General features: G+C 37.0%; 1 protein-coding gene across 10 annotated transcripts in view; it reads left to right on the plus strand.

Moving 5' to 3' along the window:
• Positions 1-23,773, plus strand: part of SDCCAG8 (SHH signaling and ciliogenesis regulator SDCCAG8) — a 282,699-nt gene that overhangs the window by 158,358 nt on the left and 100,568 nt on the right. Inside the window, exon 14 of one of the 10 annotated variants that reach the window (XM_068541688.1) lies at positions 5,609-5,658. The exons of the other annotated variants lie outside the window; for them this stretch is intronic. Coding sequence (XP_068397789.1) covers positions 5,609-5,645 — 37 coding nt within the window. The 3' untranslated portion in view covers positions 5,646-5,658. Of the gene's footprint in view, positions 1-5,608; positions 5,659-23,773 lie in introns of those variants that run through there. 10 annotated transcript variants of the gene reach the window in all.

Below are 23,773 nucleotides of genomic sequence, written 5' to 3' on the forward strand. Positions count from 1 at the left end.
GTACTGTCTGACAAGATCCATTTCTTGCAAGTAAAGCATATTAAGATGCAGCAACTGCTGAAAATGGACTGGTGGTAACTAATTCCTTTGTTCTTAAGAAAAACGGTTTTGCTTGGTTCCATAGAAAGCTTTTCCTATTGAGCTTTATTTACAAGTCTACCAAAATTTAACTTAGTCTTATAGAAAATAAAACTTAATTACCTATTTTCTAAATGTAGTACTCTTTTGTAAGCATTTTACACTTAGTCTATATTGATGTTTTATAAAATCCACATTCATAAATTTAAAGTTGACAATAAAAAATGGAAGGAACCGTGTATATCTCTCTTTTGCACTGAAAATGTGACTTGGTTGTTGGGCTAAATATTTCTGATATATAATTTGGGGTTTTTTAGAGTTTGCTTCCCCTCACCACTCTTCATTGATTCATATACTCAAGTGTGTGGCTGGGAAACTTCACGTCTTTCTTTTTCAGTGTAAACCAGCTGAAATAAATAAATCCCACACAGGTAGTGCTTCATTTAGTCTTAATTTAAATATTTTGAGTGGCATATTCTAAACAGAGTTTAAAATTAAATATGAAAAAGATGATATAAAGTAATGATAAAATAAGGATTCAAATCTTCTAGGGCAAAGACAATTAAAACTGGAGTAGAAATCCATAGGCCAATCTGAAAGAAAAATAGCCTGCCGCTTTTTTGGAATTTCTCTTTATTGTCTAATTGGACTTAAAAGTGGAAAATAGAAATTCATTTATTGAAGGACCCAATTAGTAAATATAACATTCACTTATTTAACAAGTATTTATTGAGCACCTACTATCTTTTAAGTATATTGGATGGCCCTGGACACAGAGAGAAAAAAAAAACTCAGTTCCTACCCTTAGGTTGTTCACACTCTACTAAGGAGCCAGATCTATATACGCAATTATAGTAGAGTGTGATAACAGTGTAAATAGAGAAGTGAAGATTACCACAGGAGCACATATAAAGGAGAACTGGCTCATTCTGCATTGCAGCTGAAGGTGATAGGGAAAGCTTTCTGAGTTCATGAATAGGAGTCCTCAAAGTGGAGAAAGGTGGGGTGAATAGCCCAGGTAGAGGGAACAATATATGCAAAGACATAAAGATGGGAGGGAATATAAACTCTACAGTCACATTAGGTGTTTGGCAAGAGATAAACCTGGAAAGGGGAGAGGAACCAGAGGAGGGGTCTTGTGGGCCATATTCTGGAGTTACTCTTGATGTACTTTAATCAGGGCTGCCGACATGATCAACTTTTTGGGTTGGGATCCTGACTCAGACAGCTGTGTGGAGAGTGAACTTGGAGAGTTGTTGTAGGAGACAAGAAGGCCAGTTAGGACAGAGGTGGCAGCTACAGCCCATAGGCCAAATCTGGCACATCATCTGTTTTTTTATGGTCCATGAGCTATCAACGTTTTCTATAGTTTTAAAGGGTTGGGGGGGGGGGAAAGAAAAACAATGTTTTGTGACACATAAAAATTATACATCCATAAGTAAAACTTTACTGGACACAGCCATGATTATCCTTTATGTATTATGTATAGCACTGCCTTGGCAGAATTGAGTATGGTCCTCAAAGCCTAAAATATTTATTATCTGGCCCTTTATGGAAAACGTTTACAGTTCCTCAGTTGTGAGTCTGTTTAACTCAAGTAAGAAGTCAAGAGAGCTTGAACTATGATAGGATCCAATGTGTATTTAAAGAAGGTAATTGAAAGGCACTGTGAAAACAGATTGGTTCTGGAAAAGATGATTGGCAGAGACTCCAATTAGGATATAAGTACAGTAGTGGTCCTCAGCTGTGACTGAGCCAGTAAAATGGAAAGGAAATAGCATCTTCAGGAGGCATTTAAGGTAGTGATAAGAGAGCCTACAATTAAAGGTGATTCCAGAGTTTCTAGCCTGTGTTAACTGGATGATCCATTAAGTCAACTAGGGAATGTAAAAGGAGCAGCAGAGGAAAGACTATGTTTTATTTCGGAACTCCGATGGAGATGTCCAGGGTAGATCTAGCGTGAGGAGAAAGATCAGGACTAGAGGTTTAGAGCTGGATGCTTTTACGTAAAGATATTGTAGCCGAAGGAGTGGGTGAAAGCACGTGGAGAGGACCATGTTTTCAAGTACAGTGGAAGAATAGCTAAGGAGACTGAAATGGGACCTTCAGTGTGTAAGAAAAGAATAAAGAGTGATTCAAAGTATGCTTTTGGTGAAGTAACAATTAAAACCACACACTTTACTAAGGGTATGGGTGTGGCAGTTGGTAGGTATCCTAGGGTTAAGGAAACTGAGTTATAGTATCTTCTAACAGGCATTCACTACCTTTGCAACTTTTGACAAATTACTTAATTCTTTGAACCCACATACTTACCTATAAAATTAGGTTAGACTAGATCATCAAGTTTCCTTCCAGCTCTGATAGTCAATGATTCTAACAATGATTTAAGACAATGCATTATTAAATTCCTGTTTCTGGACATTAGGTATTTAAATTGCTTGGAGTATCCTGTGTTTAAAATGTTTCCTTAGTTTGAAGCTCAAAGAGATTTCATAGAAATGTCCTTCCTACCCACCATTTACATTCGTCATAATTTAGGCTCTGCCAGCTTCTCATAAGGGTTATGAAAATACTCTCCTAACATCCTTCCAATCTCTTGTGCCAACCACTGCTAAGTGGATATCCATAAGCACTGTCTTGACTCTGTTACCTGCTCTCAAAACCTTCCTTGGTGCCATGCTATTGTAGAAGGTCCAGACCACTCAGCATTTAAGGTTGCCTGACAGGCTCCCAACCTTCTGGTTTTATTTCATTGCTACCAGTTTCATCCTCTCACACGCTGATTTCCAGCATGTGATTTAAGCAGATGCAACCCTCCTTCAACTTTTGGACTGTTCTCCCCTTTTACTGTTCTCTACACCCGGAATACCCCTTTGAGCTTCTCTAGCCCTATTGTAATCTTACCTTCTTTTCCAGGTCTCCCTGAAATCCTGATTTTTCCACTGTAGTCCTCCCTGATGACCCATGCCAGAGGGAGCATGTTTCCCCCTGAATCATCCTTCCTACTTAGAGCTGAAGGCACTTCTTACTACTGAACAAATTCCTCAAAACAGGAAAAATGAAAATCTGAAAAAAATAAATTCATATTCTGAGGTTTTTATGTACCTGCTAGTCTTCCCTTCTATAATGCATTATTCCTCAAGTGGGAGGAGAGGCCTTATTAATATTACATTTTTCAGAGCACCTACCTCAGCCCTTTGCAAAGAGTTGGAGCTCAATAAGTCATTATCATATGAATGGTTAATATATTGCAGGTTTACGACTATTTGTTCAAAGCCCAGTATTGATATATAAATAAACAAATATATACATATATACATATATATGTATTATCAGGTATATCAGGGTAAAAAATATGGCATGGAGATAAGATTGAAAATTTTTGTTGGGAATTTTTCTTGTACATATTATACTATGTTATGATTCTGTAATTTTTCTTTCATTTTTAACTTAGTATGCACATACATGTTTAAGCATAGCCAAATCAAATGATAACCATTCTAACAATTCAAGTAGGGTTGGTAAAGTGTAGTATGCCTCTCCCCTAAATATGCTCACTTGAAAACCTCAGACACACACACACATACACACACACACACACACACACACACACACACACAGGATTTTAAATTAGAGGTCTCTGTAATTAAAAGATGGCCCCTCTGACAGTGTTTGAAACCAGTGCCTAATAAACATGATCATTAAGCATACATAGCCCAGTATACATGAAAACAAAAGCAAGGCTACTCCCTTCCCAGTTATGTCTTTGCTAGTAGTAGTCAAACAACTTCTTTCTTTTCAATAACAAACTTCGAAGGACATTTAAAGATACCTGTTCATGTATTTGCTCACTCTGCATGGAACGTTTCCTGTTACAAGACACTGTGCTAGGGATGATGGGAGATATAAATATAAAATAGCTTCAGATGCTGCCCTTCAGAAGCTTATAGGCTAGTGGGGAAGAAAAAAAATACACAAAGAGTTGGTAAGATAAATGATAAGATCCAGAAGGGAGATTCCAGATAAAGTATTACAGGGACAGAGGGACAGGTAATTTCTTAGTCATCCTTGGTAGCATTTGGATATCGGAAAATGGAAATGAAGGAAGTTTCATGGGAAATTCCAGAGGGGAAAATGGCATTTGGGAGGTACACATGCATACATGAGAGTAAGTTAAATACATACAAGTATCAGTCTCTGAGGTTAAGAATATATTCATCTTAGGATCTGCCTGGTACCGTGCCACATGAAGTAGCTTTTTAAAAAATAATAATAGAGGTAGGAGCTAAAGGCAAGGGGCCATCATTTACTGAACCTCTCCTGTGCTCTGGGAACTGAGCTGAGTGCTTTTCATTTATCCCTCCCAATAGCCCTGTAAGATGCAGACTATTATTTCCTTGTTTTACATTTGATGCAACTAGGCACAAAGAAGCAAAACGATTCGTCTAAGGTCACACAGCTGGTATGTATTTGAAACCCAGCAATTTGCTTGCAAAGCCTATACAGTTATCCATCAGGCTGTAGTTCTATGTGAATTAGTAGGGAAATGGATTAATGCGATTGTTTCTAAAAGACAACCAAGAAAACCTGTAACGTAAATTTATAATAGAGATTAGTATTAGCTGCTCCCTTATACACTGATATAAATACCTGTCAGTGAATTGTAGTCTTGGCTTATGCTTTTCCTAAGAAGCAGTGTCCTTTGGCTCATCATTTGCCTTAGTCATTTAACACGTTGTAATACAGCTATCATTCTCCTTTAGTTCACTCCTTTTTTACCCAAGAGGAAAGAGAGGCTTTTATTAAAAAGTGGAAGTTCCTTCACATATTTGTTTTTGCCGTGTCCCAACATCTTTAAAAAGCTATAGAATTTAAATCCCTCTCACAAGACTACCATTTACATACATGTGGGCAGATTACTGTATGATATTACATATTAGGCTCCAGCTTATATCAGCAGGGCTACCTTTAAAATGTGTATTTCCCCTTTTACATAAATAACGTTTTTAATGGTATGTACTTCAAAGCACTTCTCAGAGCAGAAATCTAAGGGAGGTCCATAAAATAGGTATCATGCTATGACCTACTTTTGTGATCTAGATGGGATGATTTGACCTTATGACCTCGAGAGATAGCAACTTGAGCTATAGCGTTTGTATCTTTTTGAAAGTGAGAAAGAGTATAAGAGAGAAGTCACCAGGTTATCCGATTATGATGGGTGCTTTCCTTGGGGAGGGGTGATTAAGGCTTCCATTCCAGAGCCTTTAGCTTCCACCTGATAACTATTGGTAAGTGCATTCTTAGTGGTTTGACCTCTCAGATTACCAGTATGAGTCAGGACTCTTTGGTTGAGGTAATAGAAACCCCAAAAGGGGGAGTTATTAGTTTGATAACCAGACCATGTAAAACCCAGGTGCGACTGGGGCCTCGGGGTTTCTTGGGCCAGGGACTCCAGGCGGCACCATTGTGCAGTTATGTTCTGTCCGTCGCAGGGCTCGACTTCTCTCTGAATGTTGGCTCATTCTTTCAGGTTCTTCCACAGCATGGAGCCACGTCCTTCAATCTGAACTAAACATAAAGGCGATGCCCTTGATTTCAAACTGTAAGAATGTGACGTCCTGGCTCCTCCACTTCCAATTCAGAACCTTCAGTTCAAATTTCAAAGCTGACTCATGTGCACACACACACCCGTTTGGGTGCTGTGGCTGGCAGCCTTGGCAGAACCTCAAGAGTAAGGGAAGAGAGTTGTACTAAGCAAGGGGAGGTGCTCTTACTAGGGGAAGGTTGTCAGGATCCTGAGTAAATAAAGCAGCAGATGTCCCTTCTATTGTCTTTTTAACAATCCCTGCTTTTTCCTTTGGCTAAGGGATGGTTGGAAGTGGAAAGAGAAAGAGGGGTCCATCTCTGTCATGTTGGTTTGAGAGAGATTTCTCTACTGTCAACATAAATCCAAGGAAGCATGATCAGTTCTCCACAGGGATGCTTTGTGGTTTTAATTGAAGAACTCTTAGAATATAAAAAGAGAGATGTAAAGGATGCATAGGTGAATGTTTAGCACGTGCCAAGCACTGTGCCTTGTTTTCCTACAACAGTGCTATAGTAAGTGTGGTCCATGGTGGGCTGTAGGTTACTACTCTGTGGCAAGATAGATCCAAAGGTTAGAGTGTTTGGAAACGTTTTTATCATTTTAAATTGCCGCAATATCCAAGTACATGGTCAGTGTGCTCTTTTTTTGTATCTTTAAATTAAAAAAAAAAAAAAATTCTAATAATTCTTTTTTTTGCATTTTACAAAGCTAATGCTTTGTAAAAGATTAGATATTTTATGCAAGAAGCTTGAGACACCCTGCTTTCTCAGTCAGAACAACAAGCCCAAGGAAGCCGAGTCTTGGAAGGGTGAGACAAGGAGTCACACAGGGGGAAGGAGGGCAGGGGAAGAAATGAGGAGGCAGAGTTTGAACTGGGTCCATCAAACTCTAGAACCTGTGATCTGGATTCATATTCACATAGAAGCATAAAAACATAATTCAAAGCTAAATAGAAATACTTTGGGGGTTGTAAATTCTCAGTTCATGGGCCAGGAAGCAGGCCTTTTTCATCTCTGTGTCTCCAGCACCAAGTTCATCAGCAGGCTGTTTGACAAGATCTCTGTAAATGCTGGATAAACGTGCCTTTCATCTTTGTTGTTAGTGAAAAATTCAGAAGGAACTGCACTCTTCTTCAGGTGACAACTAGCTTAGGTCAAGAGACCAAGCTTTCAATATCTCTTCATTTGAAGGGAACGGTATAACCTTGACATGTATTCTTGCTATTCCATAGTGAACTGTATCTTTTTTTTCCAAATTATTGAGGAATTCTTAGCCTTAAGTTTCCATTTAAAAGTTAAGCTCATTTTTTCCTTATACTCCTTTCATGAATAAATTAAGCAGAGAACGTGTCAAAAATAATTTTAAATGGATATATGTGCAACCAACATCTTCAAGTCTTGAAATAGACAGCCTTGGTACTGTTTTAAATTGCGTCCTCTTTTCCTTCCCCCACCCAGTATCAGAGGGAACAGGCTGTCAGAGAGCCAGGAAAGACAAGGCATTTCATTTTGCTCTGGTGGGCACCACGTTGCCCAAGCCCACTCTGCTCCACCTGTTTGATGGGCTAAGAACCCTGGTCTCAGCGTGGCCCGGGGCAGGAGAGGTTAGAGTCAGAGGCTGCCAGGGAATGTGTCTCTGAAGGTTCTGCTTAACGTTCCCTGGCTTGCTTCTCTCAGTCTGTGAAGCCCGAATGTGTGTGCAATGAAAATCCACGCTGGGGATGTACTCTTCTCCCTGCCTCACAGGCCCACAGCCTGGAGCATGGTGGCGGTGGCTGCCAATTCATTCTCTGAAGAAGCCCAGAGGAAACTGAGAAGGCATTGTCCACACCACTTGCCTGATACAAAACAATGAACATCAAGTTCAATGAAAATAGGAGAAAAAAAGCAAGAGCAGAATTGTTATCCTAGTAGCCCTAAGTCTGAATAATTTTCTGCAGGAAAGCTCTGCTCTCTAATACTAATTTAAGCTAAAAGAAGTATAAAAGATCATCAACTTAGTATTAGGCATTACTCACTTGTAATTTAATGTCTCCCTGATACCCACAAGTAGATCGTAGAGTGATTCATTGGTTGGTAAATCCTGGAATCAAAGCTCGTTTTAAGGATGCTGAGAAAAGAGGAGGCTTGGAGTATATCCAGTCTCCTCAGTGCCCGTCTCGGGCCATGTCTCATGGAGGACCAGGGCCCAAATGAAGTAAACAAACTTTTATTAAGCTACTACTCTATTAGATTGGACAAGCAGAGGAGACAGTTCCCTGAACTCAGGAACTCAGAGTGGGTACAAGAGAGGTCAGAAAATGTTTGGAAGCAGCCTGTAAAGCCGATGACCAGCTGAGCAAAGACTGCTTCACCTTGGGTCTGTGTGGCCTCTCCCCAGCAAGCGCAGGTCACCTGTGGGAGGGCTGAGCATCCCCTGCCCTGACCAAGCGATGGGGAGGGTGGGGCACAGGGAGAGTGTCAAAGGAATTCCTGCAGGGAGGGTACCAGTGTCTTTGTAACTTATCCCTCTGACACCTATGTGTGACTACCTCCAAGAAGCCTATTGCTGACCAAGGGATTTACCAAAAGAATGCACCCTGTGTTGAGGGAGTAGTTATAAATATAACTGTACCCACAAAAGAATTATATAAAATAAAGTAACAAGTCACTACTGGAATATATGCAAGAGATAGATGTAGGGAGTGTTCAAGATGGGGCCTTATAAGTGGGTTTTAGCAGTGTTCTAGATTTTCTGGTCTTCCAATAGCAGATCTGAAGTGTGGTTCACCTGGCTGGGCATAGGTCTGTTTATGATTATCTTCTGTCGCCTTGGGGAAAATCTCCTACTGTACTTTATTTCCTACAGATCTCTACTGTGATTTTATGAGGATATATGTGAGTATGAAAATCATTTAAACTCATTCAGGTTTCTGTAAATCTGAGGTGTTGCTCATCTATTCAGGGACTCCTATGCTATTAATATGAATTCATGTAAAATTAATTATCAGTCACAATGTGTTGCTCAATCTAGAAAATGTTAGGACAGTAATCAAATTACTCAAGTCCTTTTTTGCAAGGTGGTGGTGGTGGTGACAACAAATTAGGGACACAAAGAGGGACACATATATTGTTAAATATATGACTTCCTATTTTCTAAATCTTAAGTAGTCCTCTTTGTCTTTAGAGGAAAAACCATCTTGCCATTCCTGATATTAACTCTTTGTTAAACAAGACCTAATGGAAGCAGCTCCACAACCTAGGGGCTCTTTAAGCTCTGCTTTGTTGCACTGATGGCAATTCTCTATTCTTAGCCTATTTCTGAAATAAGGCATTTATTCGCAATCATCTGCAAGTGAATTAATCATCAATGTTTGGGTTGAAGAAAGATGATAATTATATTAAGGAATAATAAAATTAATCTACAGTGAAAATAGAGCCCATGTCAGAACTATAGATGTACCCAAACTCAGATCCTGCACTCAGACTAATTTCCACAAAGAATTAAAAGTGTTAAAAGTGGACGAATGACAGCATGAGACAACTCATAAAACTAATAAACTTTAAAAATGCTGTTTCATATGTTTGCTTTTCATTAAATTCAGGAATGGTTCCGACTATGTTGTTGTGATTCAGTCAACATTTATTCCTATCTGTTTTTCATATACAAAGGCTTAGGGATGCCAGAAAATAAACTGTTAACGGAGAATTAACTTCTTTGGCATGCTTTCATACTTATCTTCCAAATTAAAGAAAATGAAATGGGCAGAAACAGAGTGTAGATTACCTCCTTTTTGTCAAAAATGGTGGGAATTTGAAAATTAATAATAAAAAAGGGAACAGATGCAGTAACATGCCAGAGGGAGATTAATGTGGAGAGTAAAATCTGTGAGCAACAAAACTGAAGCAAACTGAATCAGTGGGAGGTGGTTGTACCATCAAAATCAGGATAAAAGAGAAATTACAAACAACCCTGCACTTGTCAAAGTAGTAGTAATGAAATCCGGACTCTGCCAGCAGTGAGAACCTGTGTTAGCACTTTGGGGTAAGGATGGTAGCCGGGTGCCAGGTAGGAGGGCAGTGTTAGGTTGCTGGGCAGCAGCCATCTTGTGTAGAACAGATGGCACCGAAAGCTGGCAGGGGAGGGGCTCCTTAGCAGAACTAATCAGACAGTAACAGATAGGGCAGCTGGGAAGACTGACCACAGAGAGGGAGTCTGCGGGGTAGCCGAGTGCCATGATGTTTGCAGTGGTGTGCCCATTGGTCTGAGATAAGACCTTGCAATGTCTTTCCCATCTAAGGAAGAACTGAAACTTTTGTTCAAAAAGAAAAATTGAGTTGAATTGCATCACAGTTGGGGGTAGGGTGGGTATCAGGGTAGAGACTGAGAAAGGAAGAATTGCCCATCTCGGAATTGTCGTGTGAGTTTTCAATCCCAGTTTTCATGGAACTTTGATTTTTGCAGTTTGTACGTTTCTGCCGTCCTAATGTGTATAGTGTGGCACATGGAATGATCACTTTATATATTTTATGCATCAAAGAGTTTGCAGTATCAAAGCTATAGTTAAAATTAGGGAAGACTTTTTGATATGATTTCTACCACGTCTTTCACAAATGAAAACCAAAAGCAGCCATACGATACATGCATTTGTGCTTAATAATTTCTCATAACCTGATTTAAGCCATGCTTGATTCAGAGCCACTTGCCCTTCTTTTTTCCCCCGTGTAACTGTGGATTGAACATCAAAATGTAAGCATAATTCAGAACCTAAAACCTTAAAACAAAAATCAAATTAAGTCATTCTGAAAGAAATGGAAGAGAAAACTGACTTGCTAAATTTAATAACTTATTAAGGAGTCATGGTTTTTTAAATATAGAGGTGGGACATTCATGCTAAAACTATGTCTTTAACAAAGAAATCCAGATCGCCTACATCTGTTTTTGAACTAGTATATTTCTTTTTTCGCAGGAGGTTTGTAGCTTGGCTCAATTTATTCATTTTGAAGGGGGAAGGGAAACATTACCAGGATTTGAAATAGGTGGTATAACATAGCCATATGCTATTTATGCAGCAGTTTCTGCAATAAATCTAATTTGGTGCTGTCAAAAAATTAGACTTATTTGATATAGCAGCACATTAGTAAATGATTGTGGCAGATTTGAAGTTGTCATTTAGTCTCTTCTTACCCTTTAACAGAATCTTGCAAATCCGTTTTTCCCCCTTGATCAACTCTATGAAAATGTCTCAGTTCTTTGTCCTGCAGTCCTGCAAATATTTCCACATCTGAAAGAAGGTCTTGCCTTAAGGTAATTGAGGAAGGGGGTGGAAGAATGAATATCCTCTGGTATTAAAAGACTTCATGAATATATAGGCAGAAAAATCAATAAACCAGAGGAAAATAATAGTATTTTCATCATTTTCAGTTCTTAGAAAAGCAGAACTATTAGTCTCATTCAGAATGTAGATAAATTAAGGTCAGTTCTTTATTAAGGAGTTTAAATATTTTACCTTCCATCCTACATCCCTATGCTGTTTTAGGAAAACTGATGTTAAAGGATGTGAACGACATCAGCTCTTGGTCTTTACCTGGCAGTGCCCTTAGAAACGGCTTTCCCGTTCTCTAGTGCAACCCGGCAACATTGCTTCAATGCCTCTTTATTTTTTCTGTAACATTTGTGTTTCCCGTGTTGGTAGCAAACTATCTAAAACTTTTTCCTAGTGTTTGCTATTTAAGAGATAAAATAAGCATGTTATACATTAAGCAAATTAACATTAACAGTAGTCTTTGAATTCCTTAAATTAGCTAATCTGTAAAAGTAATCGTGGTATTATTTCCCTGTTCTTTTTCTTACGTATTTATGGAGGGGAAAAGTGTGTGTGTGTGTGTGTGTGTGTGTGTGTGCACATTCATGCATCTGTGTGTGACTATCAGTGATGTTAAACTGAGTGGTTTTTATTTATGTTCTTATTATACAAATTTTCCAAAACAAGCCTACTAGTGCGTTTTTCAAACGCAATTTGCTAAAAATGAAGAGTTCCTTCACGGTAATTTAAGCAGCCTCTATTAAACTAGCATTTTGCTAATACTTCTTTCTTTTATATAGCAAATCAGACCGTAGAAGTGATCAAATTAGCAGTATTCTTTCCATGCTATTCAGAAGCAGGGATCCAGGTAACCAAACTACCGTCAAAGCACAGATTACACTAAAGGGAAAAAATACCCGGAACAGTGTTAACAAACTTGCTGGGTAAATTAGATACTATTTTTGAATTTTTTTCCACATAAAATGGAATTATTTAGAAATTACGTTTTAGGAAGATGAAAGAGAAAGCACCTCTTAGAATTCATATTTTGTGTTCAAAATCCATATATTAAATTATATTATATATATTACCTAAGAGTGATTTATAGGATATAGAGTATTTTGGAGATTAGTAATCAAATTGAAATTAGAGCTAAAAAATAATGTCTTTGTACTTGGATTTTAAGCTATCGTTTTTTGGTTTTTGTTTTTACTTTTATATTTAGTATTACAATATTCTTAAAACGCATCTGAAAAATTTCTCTGACAAAGTCTTTTTTAATAAATTACATTTAATCAGTCCAAACCTAAGATTCAAATTTTAAATTGTGTGTTTTTAGACTCATTTTATTAATAAAACCTGTTTTCAATTATGTGGCAGTGAAAAAATGTTTAATTATCTTTTCTAAAAATAATATAGAAAAGTTTACAGACTTGATTAATTTTACTTCATAAAAGCACATGCAGTAAGATTAAATCTTGGGGTAATTCTTCTGAATTATAAAAGCAACATTGTGAACAAAGTGCCTTTTAGCTTTACATTTGTAACAGTGCTTTGGTTAAAATATATTTTCTCCTAAAAGGTGATCTTCCTTTTTCTTATAAGAAATTTGAGTCGAGTCATTGCTTTGCCTTTTTCCTAAAGAATATAGTTGTCTAAAATAGTGGTGAATAATTCAACATAAAGTAATTTCATGTTCAATTTATGAAGGTAGGGCAAGTACTTGATAGCTGTAGATGACACAGAGTAAATTTAATTGAGAGTATCATTTTCCCCTAATTCCTATGAGTTTATTTCTTTCACAAAACTGGCCTATTGATACAACTGCATTTCTTTAGATAGATGATGTGTTTGTTTGGCAACATATATCTGAGTATTATTTAAGCAGAATTGTTTATTTTTTAAATGATGGAATTTAAAATATACATGAATTGATTTATATATCATGGGTTAAGGTTTTCAAAGCACTAGTGGAGCTGTGTGTTAATATATAGCTTATAATTGAAGTGGTACATATTTGTACATTTTAAGCATTTCAGTGTAAAATTTCTTAATTGGAATACTCTTTCCCTTGGCTAATTCATTAGTGAAAATATTTATTCCTCAAGTTAATGCTATATAGTATGAAGCAATTTTTACATAGTGTAAACTTGTTTATGATATTTTGATTTCACTTTAAAACTTTTATTTTGCTTCTTATACATAGTTCATACTTGATATAATAAGAAGTGCAGACACACATGAAGGGAATACATATCAGCTGTCTGGTTTTACAAATGATCATTAAAACACTATGTCTTACTACTTTGACTCCAAATTATTGTCTTCCCGAACCCAAAAGTAATTTTCACAAGTACATTACACAACAGAACTTCATCTTCTGCTGGTTAGCGGTAGAGGATTTAAATCCATACCGACAGTTCATTTGACAATGACCTTGAGGGGCTTTGCTTCTTGAAGAAGAAAGCAGAAGCTTGCGGTAAACAAAGTTCACTTCTGACAGATGGATTGAATGACAGAAAGGTTGCGAGTGCCAGAATAGCCCTGGCAGAGGAGGAAATGTTCAGTGGAATCCAACAGGAGAGGAGGTGTGAACAGGTGCAGGGTTGCTGACGGAAGGGGAACCAGATGGAAGGAGCCAGAGCCAGTTTATTTAAAGGAAAAGGCAGAAAACATTGAAAGGCTGTGCGATCAGTGGCTAAAAGTGTTCATAGAGGAAGGTAAAAATTCACAAAGCAAAACTGCACAGTGGGGTAGCTAACACTTAGCATAATGGTAGTAATTTGTGAGTTTAGTTTGGAAGTTGCAATTGAAATACATTCATCTTGGCTCTTGACACCATCAAGTATAGATATTTGAAAGTTGTTTATTTTTTTTAAGTTTCTAAGCTTTTTTTATCCATCCATTAATTTAATTTTCTCCAGCCAGAAGCTCCGTTATGATAATACTAAAATTGTGTCGTCAGCTAGGAAAAGAAAAAAAATTTAAAGTGAAGATTAACATTCCATTCAAATTTATCTTGTGATGCCTCAGTTTTGTTCACATATGGGAAGCAAATGCACGCACTGTTGGGTGACATCTGTAATATCTAAGAAATTTGCAATGTTAAAATAGATGCCGTTGGTTGCTTTTGTTGTTTTAAGTCTCTGTTCATTTTTTGAAGTCCGGTTTGATTGTTTCAGTTGGAATAATGCTCTCTGAAATATATGTTTACCTGCCATGATCTTCAGGTTAATTTCTGTTGCTGAGATTGCCCTGATTTTCACTGACTTTCAGTGACCTGCCTTTAGGCAGACACCTGCAAATTAAGTATCATTTACAATAGGAACAGTTTACAGCGGGGCTAAGAAGGGGAGGACTTTTAAAACATTTTCTTAGACCTATGAAAATGAAACCTTCTCTCTGCAAACTAAAGACATCTTGCTAATCGTCTGTCTGGTCACATCATGCATGCCATTTATGTGGGCCCTTGTCTTCCACTCTTGTCCTTGAAAAGTTCCTGTGTTACATTACTGATAAAAAGATGCCAATAGAGGAGGAACTGTTATAAAGCAATCACTAGAAAAAACAATGAAAATGCACAATTATTTTGGGATTCTAAAGATCTAATAATTTATTCACAAGAGTTTCTGCATTCTTCTCACAAAGATTAAATACTCAGAGTAAACTCAGTGAGCACCGTATTCACATTCCCCATCTCAGAGCAGCCTAGATCAAATAGATTACATTCGATTAGGGCAGGGTGCTTTGGGATATTCTGATTGTAGAGAAAATGTCTATGATCCATGGCATGCTTTTGTCTGTAAAGAGGAGAACTGAGATTTAATTAGCAGTTATAGAAGATGTTTATTTACGCTCATATTGTTTGTAGAGATCAACACTTTTGGTCACTTTAAAGACTGGATGAGGCTACATACAACTATACATTTGAAGGGAAATAGTTATGTCTTCTAATAAAAGGAAATTTGATAACCTGATTTTTAAAAATCAGCTCTAAAACATGCTTTTTTCCCCCAACTCGTCACGAAGGTTTCATCTAATAGATATTCTTATTAATCTAAAATTTTACATAAAATTGATTAGAACATACCTGCTTTCACTGTAATATACTGATTTTGCCATCTCTTCTATCATAGTTACTAAACACCTTTTTACAGTAATGTTCATAGCATGGTGCTGCTGTATAAAATAATACCATGAGACTCACTTGAATTATGAGATTCAAATTGAAAGGTAGTGAACAGAAACTGCAACAATTAGTGTCATCATCTGATTCTCATACTGCAAATTAAATTGCAAGCTCTTTATAGGTAAAACTAATAGCTTTCCAGAAATACGTAAACTTAGTTGTACCCAGCATAGTGTCTTACATCATAGGGGTCTTGAACTTTTTTTGAATGAAGGGATACGGGTTGATTGCTGTTAAAGAGGCATTCATTCAACATTTATTGAGTGCATGTTCTATTCCAGCTGTAGAGGGAACATTTAGGCACTGTAAAATTTTTAACTGAAGAGAGCATGATTCTTCTTTATAGTTATCCTACAACCTAGTGGACAAGGTTTATGTAACTACATACTTTGTGTGTGTGTGTGTGTGTGTGTGTGTGTGTGTGTGTGTCTGTGTGTAAAATCTAGAAAACAGTGTATTTAGATTTATAAACTGTCCTGAACTGAAGATCATCTTAAATGAATGAATTAATGAAACTCCCATGTAGGCCAATACCCATTATAATATGTGAGAACTGAGATGCAGAGAAGTTTAGTGACGTGCCCAAGGTCAACAGTCATTTAGTGGAAATTAACCTAGAATCGCCATCTCCTTGCTCCTGGTCTAGTGCTTTGCCCTGCATTCCACATACTACTCCTTTGTATTCATTGATAATATGACTAATCTGAATAAACACATTAAAATCTTTCTGTAGAAATCTCACACAACCTGTTGCTGAAGGGGAAAATAATTTTCTTTTTGGACTCGGGCACATGGTTATTGGTTCTTGAAACAAAAAAGCAAAGAGGTTTAGCTTACAAACAAAAATTACTGCTTCTTGGAACACTCCTCCTGGGGGTGGTGGTAAATATAGCTCCCTGGACACACTGCTTACTCCATGATGAGCACATTACTCACATGAACTCAATCTCCATGCAACCCTTCCAGGTGGATGCTGCCATGAGCCCCATTTTACAGATAAGAGAACCGAGGTGTCTGCAGATTAATACCTTGACCAAGGTCACAGCACCACCAAGTGGTGGAGTTGGGATTCAAGCCTAGGCAGTTAGGCTCCAGAATAAGGTTTTATCCCTTGTACTATCTGCCTCTGATGGTGGTGGGTGAATATTTTCCAAAATATTCCTTTTGGAAAGTCGAATTAAATAGGGTTCTTGACAGTAGGGCTTCTCAGAGATTTTAATATGCTAACACACAGTATGACTTTCTTTAGAAAGAAATTTAGTTTTCAGTATTTCAGTCAAATTTTTATGACTTAGGGAAACTTTTCTGTTAAATCTCTACATATCTCCCAGGAATCAGGTTTTGGGGAATACACAAAATAATTTAAATTATTTTGTGGTAGGACAACTGAGAATTATCACGTGGGAATTATTTGTTTTCCTATCTCATCTGTGCCTCTGGAACTTCAGTCTCTGCCCCCACCTCCCACTTTACTTTCATTCACAAAGAGAGCAGGGAGGTAAGTAACTTTCACTTTAGGTGTAATCAGTGCTCTGAAATGGAAGTGAGAGAGGGGGAACATCTTTGACCGTTACTTGAACAATTAGCTGTGTCAGAGTGACATTGCAGCAAGTTCTTCCATATCCGCTGTTCCAACTTCGCCTTTGTATGTTAACAGTTCTGGAAAGTAAATTTGACAATTAAATAACTTGATGCCAGTCAGCTAATTGAATTATGTACCTTTCAAAGCTTGACTCTTAGAATAAGATTTTATGGAATAAAACATTATGGGTACTTTTGGGTATAAATTATTTTAAACAATCTTCTGCTAGGGGTTATTGGCACAGATTTAAAGTATGGGACCCTAAGTCAAACTCTGCAGTAGATTTCATTCTCCTTCCATTCTTGGCATACTGATATTCCTCCATTCTGTGTGTATCCTTTCCTGTATTCTGAAGAAATGCAGCAACTCATGGGCAGTAAGCTCTAGAAATTAAGAAGTTTAGCACTCATAATGTATTAATGTTTCTATAAATACACTTGGAGGTGCCCATAATTTATAAATATTTCAAGTGAGATTTTCTATAAAGAACGACTTTGTAATGATAATGATGACTGGAATTGTGATTCTCATGAGGGCTTACTATGTGTGGTCCTGGCTTTCCCACTCATTCTCCTTTCCGGATCCTTGAATTATATTTCTCTCAACAAATAAATTCCACCAATGTTTCTAGAGGTTTGAAACCATTCAGCAGCTTATTTGTATTTCATGAAATGGAGATAATGTTTTGCAATAAGTAAAAACTACAAAGGCAACAGATTAACTCACCAGGCAGTAGGATAGTTTATTAAAAACTGGTTGACAGATTGATTGACTAACTAATACTCTTGATAGACTTTGAAACTGTTAGTTTCTTACTAGAAACAAAGAATGAATGATATGAGAATGATTGCTGAAGATTCAGGAAAGAAATCTGTGGGAGGGCGGATCGTAGAGAGTCTGCTATTTCCCATTTAACAATTATAGAGAGACTATTAAATGATAAATATTTTCCAACTATATGCATATTAACTTATTAGGTGCCTATAATCCATGTATATAACTGGACATTTTTCTATAAGTTGCCAGCTTGGCTGTATGGAATATTTTTTTAATCTGCTTTATAATTTAATTTTAAATATGAATATGTATTTTGGGAGTTGCTTCAAACCAAATCTGATTTACAAAAAAAAAAAAAAAAGCTTGTATTGCTTACATTTGTATAATATGGTGACTACTTCAGCTTTAGCTTTTCTTAGTTTTCTATTAGAATTCTTCTTTGTTTCTCCTTTTCAAGTAATGGTGACTGGCTGATGCAAATGAGAAGTTTATCAAGATAAGAAAATGTTATTTTAATAGTTTTGGCTTTTTTATAAGAATTACGAGATTTTATATCTTCGTGAGACATTTAGAGTTAGCAGTGTTTGGCAACATGGTTATTTTGATTTATGGAACATCAAGATTAAAAATGATGCTCTGCTTTAGGGAAGGAGAAAAGGAGTTATGCTCAAATCAGCCCTGTCCAGGAGAAATACGGGAGCCACGAAATGCAAACCACATATTCAATTTAAAATTTCCAGATAACCATATTTAAAAAGAAACAAGTGAAATTAATTTTAACAACATAGTATACTTAACCCAATATATAGAAAATAGTATCTTTTCAACATGTAATCGATATAAATTAATTAGATATATTTTACTTTTTTTTCTAATTCTTCACAGCAGTCCAGACTTGAGGCATGTCTATCTTCAAACTAGCCACATTTCAAGTACTCAGTAGCCACATGTGGCTAGTGGCTGCCGTACAAGCCACTGTAGCCCGAGACCTTTTGTTCCTTAGTTTTCCTGGCTTTCCCACGATGCCCACTGTAGATGCAGTCATAAACCCTAACGTCTATTTCTACAATAACTGGAATCATTCTGTACAAATAAGAAAATCATGTCAGCTTTTTAATTTAAAGCTGGTAGCCAGGACTAACTTTGATTAATTTTTTTCTGAGGAACTGTCACTTTGAGGGGAGGAGGAGGATAGAGAAAGCAGCTGAAGAGTTAGCTGTACAAGCAGCAAATTACAATAAGTTCTTCCATATCTTACTGTCCCATCTTTACCTTTACATGTTAAGAGCTATGGAAAGTAAATTTGACAAATAATTAGATGCCAGTCCACTAGTTGAATTTAGGCACCTTTCAAATGATGATCTGGGCTGGACATTGCTGGTTGCTTTATGTAGACTATCTCACATATTCTAATAATATCATTTTATTAAATGGTAAAATAAGCCTTAGGCTGAAGTTCCACTCTGGTGTCACTCAACTAGTACATAGTGGAGCCAGGGTTCAAATCTGGACTGTGTGTGTCCAAAGCCCAAGCTCACATCCACTGTGCAATACCACCTCCCCCTATGTAGGTTTTATCAGTAAACTGAGGAAATTTTTTATTCTTTCCTCAAGGTGCTTTGTCTTTGAAGTAATTATATTGATTGTTACACTTTGAGTAGTCATCTTTCAAGAAATAATAATGATAATAATAATGGCACTAATTGATATTTTTGAACACTTACAATGTGTCAGTACTATACTAAGTGTATTTTACATACAATATCATGCTAGTCTTATAAGGAGAGGTACGGTTACTAACTCCATTTCACATCCGAGAAAACTGAGTGATAGGGTAAGTAACTCACTTAGGGTACACAGCTAGTAAGTGGAGGTATGGAGATTCTGATGCCCAGTCTGGCTGACACCAAAGTATGCACCCTTAATCCCTACCTCCTTGTGTACAAAGAATGACCAAGCCAGCCCTGCTGGCAGTGAAGTTTATGTATGTACTAAGGGATAAAGGCCAAAAGTACGACATTATTTTTAGACGTAGTTTAGGATTTTAGTTGCTCATGTTCCTTTTCTTAGGGCACAAATTCTGCTGGTTTGGGTAGGCTCAAGACAGGCTGCCTCCTAGAAATGAACTTGAATATAAATAGCTTTAGAATAAAGGTAAAAGCAGGTTCTCAGGAATAGAAAGGACAGTTCTGCAACTATAAGAATGATGAGGATGATGGCTTAGAGATGGCTTAGAAATGGCTTGAGGAAGAAGAAAATCCAGCAAACACTTAAAGTTCCTGAAGCAGAGGAAACAGTTAAGGATGTAGATAAAAATAGTTACAAGCAAGAGTTAACAAGCCAAATAGAAATAACGTTAAATCATGTAATGACTAAAAGGAAAAATGTTTTGATGAGGAAAATGACCTAATTACTGTGACAAGAACAATGATTTTCTTATTTAGAAGAGTGAGAATTATACTGGAGTAAGAATCTGAAAACTTGGCCTCAGGTCAGTTTTTTTCTTCTGTAAGCATAGTATTTTTCAGCCCCAGAGGTTTGTGCAACAATGGAGAGGTTATAGAGATCTTAATCAAGCTTTAAAAATGAACTGTGTTTTTGTTATCAAGCCAAGGTCAGTCAGCAGATCACAATCCTGATTTCTGTGTACAAACATACTGGGTGGTTGACCAAAGGTCATCACGTTAGAACAATGAAAACCCTGCTGTCTTTCTTACAGAGCTTCCCTACTTCCTCAGACGTAGACTTCTGATAAATTCAGCCATTTGACACATAGCCATAAACTGAGATATAAATTTAGAAGTACTTTTAAGAAGCAAATAACTATCACAAAGCCCTTGCACTTTTCTGTGTAGGATCAGTGGAACTATCCTAAGCATCAGTTTTATATATTAAAAAAAAATTTGAAACATAACAAAACAAAAAACATGGCGGCAAATCATAGCAAACCAATCAATAAAAAAAAAATTGTAAGAAGCAGATTAGTGCTTTTGTATGCTTTCTGTTTTGTTAGAATAGCACCTGAGACTTTCCATGCAGCAAATCGTATTGAGTGTCTGCTGTTTCCAGGCCCTGTGGTAGATACCTGAAGATAACAACAATGAGCAGTGATTCCTAGGAGCTTCCTAGCAAAGGGAATGCAGCTGCAAGCAGGCATTATGAACCTTGATTATGAAGACTTTGTTATATTTGGTGTAGTTTGCTTAAGGAAGCAGAGATGCAATATATTTTAGACATTTCTACTGCAAATGGTCAGATCTGTATGGGTCTAATACCTGGAAAATTCTCGTGGAATGGCTCATCTCCCAACATTCCAGATAAATGAAGCATTACTCTGTTATGCTTGAGAAATGAGACATTATGACATGTATTTAATAATTGTTAACTCTTGCTATTAATAGCATATTTCTGAAGAAATGCCACAAAGTAATCAACATGTCCCCAATTTAAAACTGGATCCTAGAAATTAATTCCAAAACATTTTTATAATAGAATATAAACTCTTTCAGTCAATTGTACTGCAATTTGACAGCAATGCAGATCCATTGAGAGGTTACAGAAATGTCATTTTAATATATATTGATCCTCCTGATGTCTAGTTTGAAGTTACTCATCAGAAGGATTAATTAATTATTGGGAATATGTAGGTAAACTGATATTTTTCAGAGAGGAAAGGCAAGAGTGGACCCATGTGATCAGTTTACACAGAAAAGTCAGAGATGCAAATATGAATATTTTGACAATATGAAGATGCAAAGGCAAACTCATGGTCTAATTTATTTCATGCAAAAGCATGCTTGTTCTTATTCTTTAGTCTTTAGAATTGGGCCCATGGGTATTGTAAAATAGAATATAGGAGGGCCTAACATTCTCCCAGGAACTTTGATCAAGACAAGCACTTAATGCATCTGAGACCTCTGAGCTACTTAAGAAATTTCAAGGCTGAAAATCCTGAAATGTGCATTTGATGGCTATTCAGTCTCAGTATCTATCTATGATATCTACTATATCTAAGAAACAATTACCAAAATTGCTCTTGCTATTGCTGTAGTAATAAGTGCTCTCCCTGCTTCTAATGTTGTCCCTTCCCCATCTGTTCCCCACACTGCAGCCAGAGTGATCTTTCTAAAGCTTGAGTGTGATCACAACACTCCCCTGCTTAAAACCCTACATTGGCTCCCTATTTCCCTGAGGATGAAGTCCTTAAAAATAGCTTCATGTTCTGGCTCCTGCCTACATCTCCAGTCTCATCTTTCTTCAGTCTCCCCTCCACCAACTGCTCGCTTCTACCCCACAACACATATATTCCACCCTCCACTCGTGCCAAAGCTGTTTGCAGTGTTCCAAAGGCACCTGATTCTCTCTCTTTCCTGGGCCTTTGCACCAGTTGTCCACTTCACTTGTAACAATATTCCTCTCTTTCTTTATATGGCTAATTACTACTCATTTTAAGCCTCTAATATTTTAAGCTTCCTGAAATCCTCCCTCACTGTGCCTAGCAACTCCCCAACTCCTGTCCTATCCACTGTATGATAGCAGGAATTTAGCTCCATTTTATTATTTACCTTACTATTTTAGTTGTTTTTTCTTGTCTATTTTCTTCACTAGACCATGAACTCTTTGAGGGGAAGGTCATGGTCTGTATCTTGTATACTGATGCATCCCCACACTTTTGTGCCTGGCACAAATTGGTGTTTAAGTATTTGTTGAATTGGATGAGCAATAGAATTTTACTAAACTCCTCATGTAAGGCAATGCCGTGGAATGGAAAGGACACCAAACTTACCAGTAGCTGTGCAGTGTTGAGCAAATCTCTTAATTCTCTGAGCTTGAGATACTTCATCTGTCAAACAAGGATATCTGCTCCATCTCCCTGCCTTACAGAATTATTATGAAGAATAAAGAGGTCAATGCATCTGACTGTGCTTTGTAAAACAGAAAGCACAGACACTGGAAGATGACGAGATGGTAAAAGTCTGTGGTTTTTGTCTTAAGTAAATGTGAGTTATTCAGAAGGTGTAATAGAAGCTGGCAATAGAGTCTAGCACACCTCCTTGGCCTTGAAGATTAGAGTTTTCAGATTATTTTGGAGATACTATAAGAGAACATTTTTGGAGGGAAAAATATTTTTAGGAAAGTTTCTGTGAATTATTTCCTTTCTTTTGTGTTTATTCCTTTGAAAGAAGTTGACCTCTTTTGTTTCTGCTTCCTTTCCTAGAAGTGACTCACACTCTGATCTGATAACTCAACTTTCAACATTGTACTTAAAATTCTGATATACTTTGCAGGGAAGAAAATAGAAATAATTTCCTCTAGGAAATATGTATAATGCCATGAAGTTTTTTGCATGCTTGAGGAAGTAGGGATTACTGAATCCTAGCCCTCTTGTATTTTCCTTTCCCTATTTGTTCCATCCCTCTATTTCTACATTTGCTCAAATATGAGAACATAGTCCTTGTTAATAGTAAACAGGTACAGGATTTTGGTTCTTCTCAAACATGGAAGATATCATTCTGTCTACTGATTTTACTTTGTTTTTATTTTGTTGTTATTATCAATAACAATAATAAAACTAAATTAAACTATTGGCCAAAATAGGGATTATTTTATCCCATTCTCTTCTTCTAATCAGTAGGTAGGAGGATCCTTAAACCTGTAAGGATACTCAGTATTTTCTGTCCCTTAACAGTTGTTCATTCATTCATTCACTCGTTCATTCATTCATCAAATATTTGTTGACTGCACAACTGTATTCCACGCACCATTCCAGGCTCTTGGAATAAATTAATGAGCAAAACAAAGGTCTCTATTCTTCAGGCACTTACATTCCAATTCAGATATGTACGTCTTATCTTTCCTAGGAGTCTGTGATAAGCTTGAGGCAGGAGATGTATTTATGTGCCTTTTAATGTTTTTGCAAAAGTCAATATATTTCTTTAAGGAGGATACAACTAATTGATGGCGTCATTGTAGGAGGAAGTGTTCCAATAACATATGGGACAAATGGGAAAGGAGAAGGAGGACTAGCTTGGGATTGGCTATCAAGATGGATAATATGGGTAGTAAATGACACACACACACACACACACACACACACACACACGGATAATTGAAATAAGACTCTTGTCATCCTTTATCTCATTTCTCTGCATCCCTGACAGAGTAAGATATTGAAGCATAGAGATTCATACTATGGACTTTAGATTCAGGTAGGCCTGAATTTCCTGGCTGTGTCCCTTAATAACTGGGGGACTTTGAACAAATTGTACACCCTCT

The sequence above is a fragment of the Eschrichtius robustus genome, chromosome 3 (assembly GCF_028021215.1).
Source record: "Eschrichtius robustus isolate mEscRob2 chromosome 3, mEscRob2.pri, whole genome shotgun sequence".
NCBI classification, from domain to species: Eukaryota; Metazoa; Chordata; class Mammalia; order Artiodactyla; family Eschrichtiidae; genus Eschrichtius; species Eschrichtius robustus.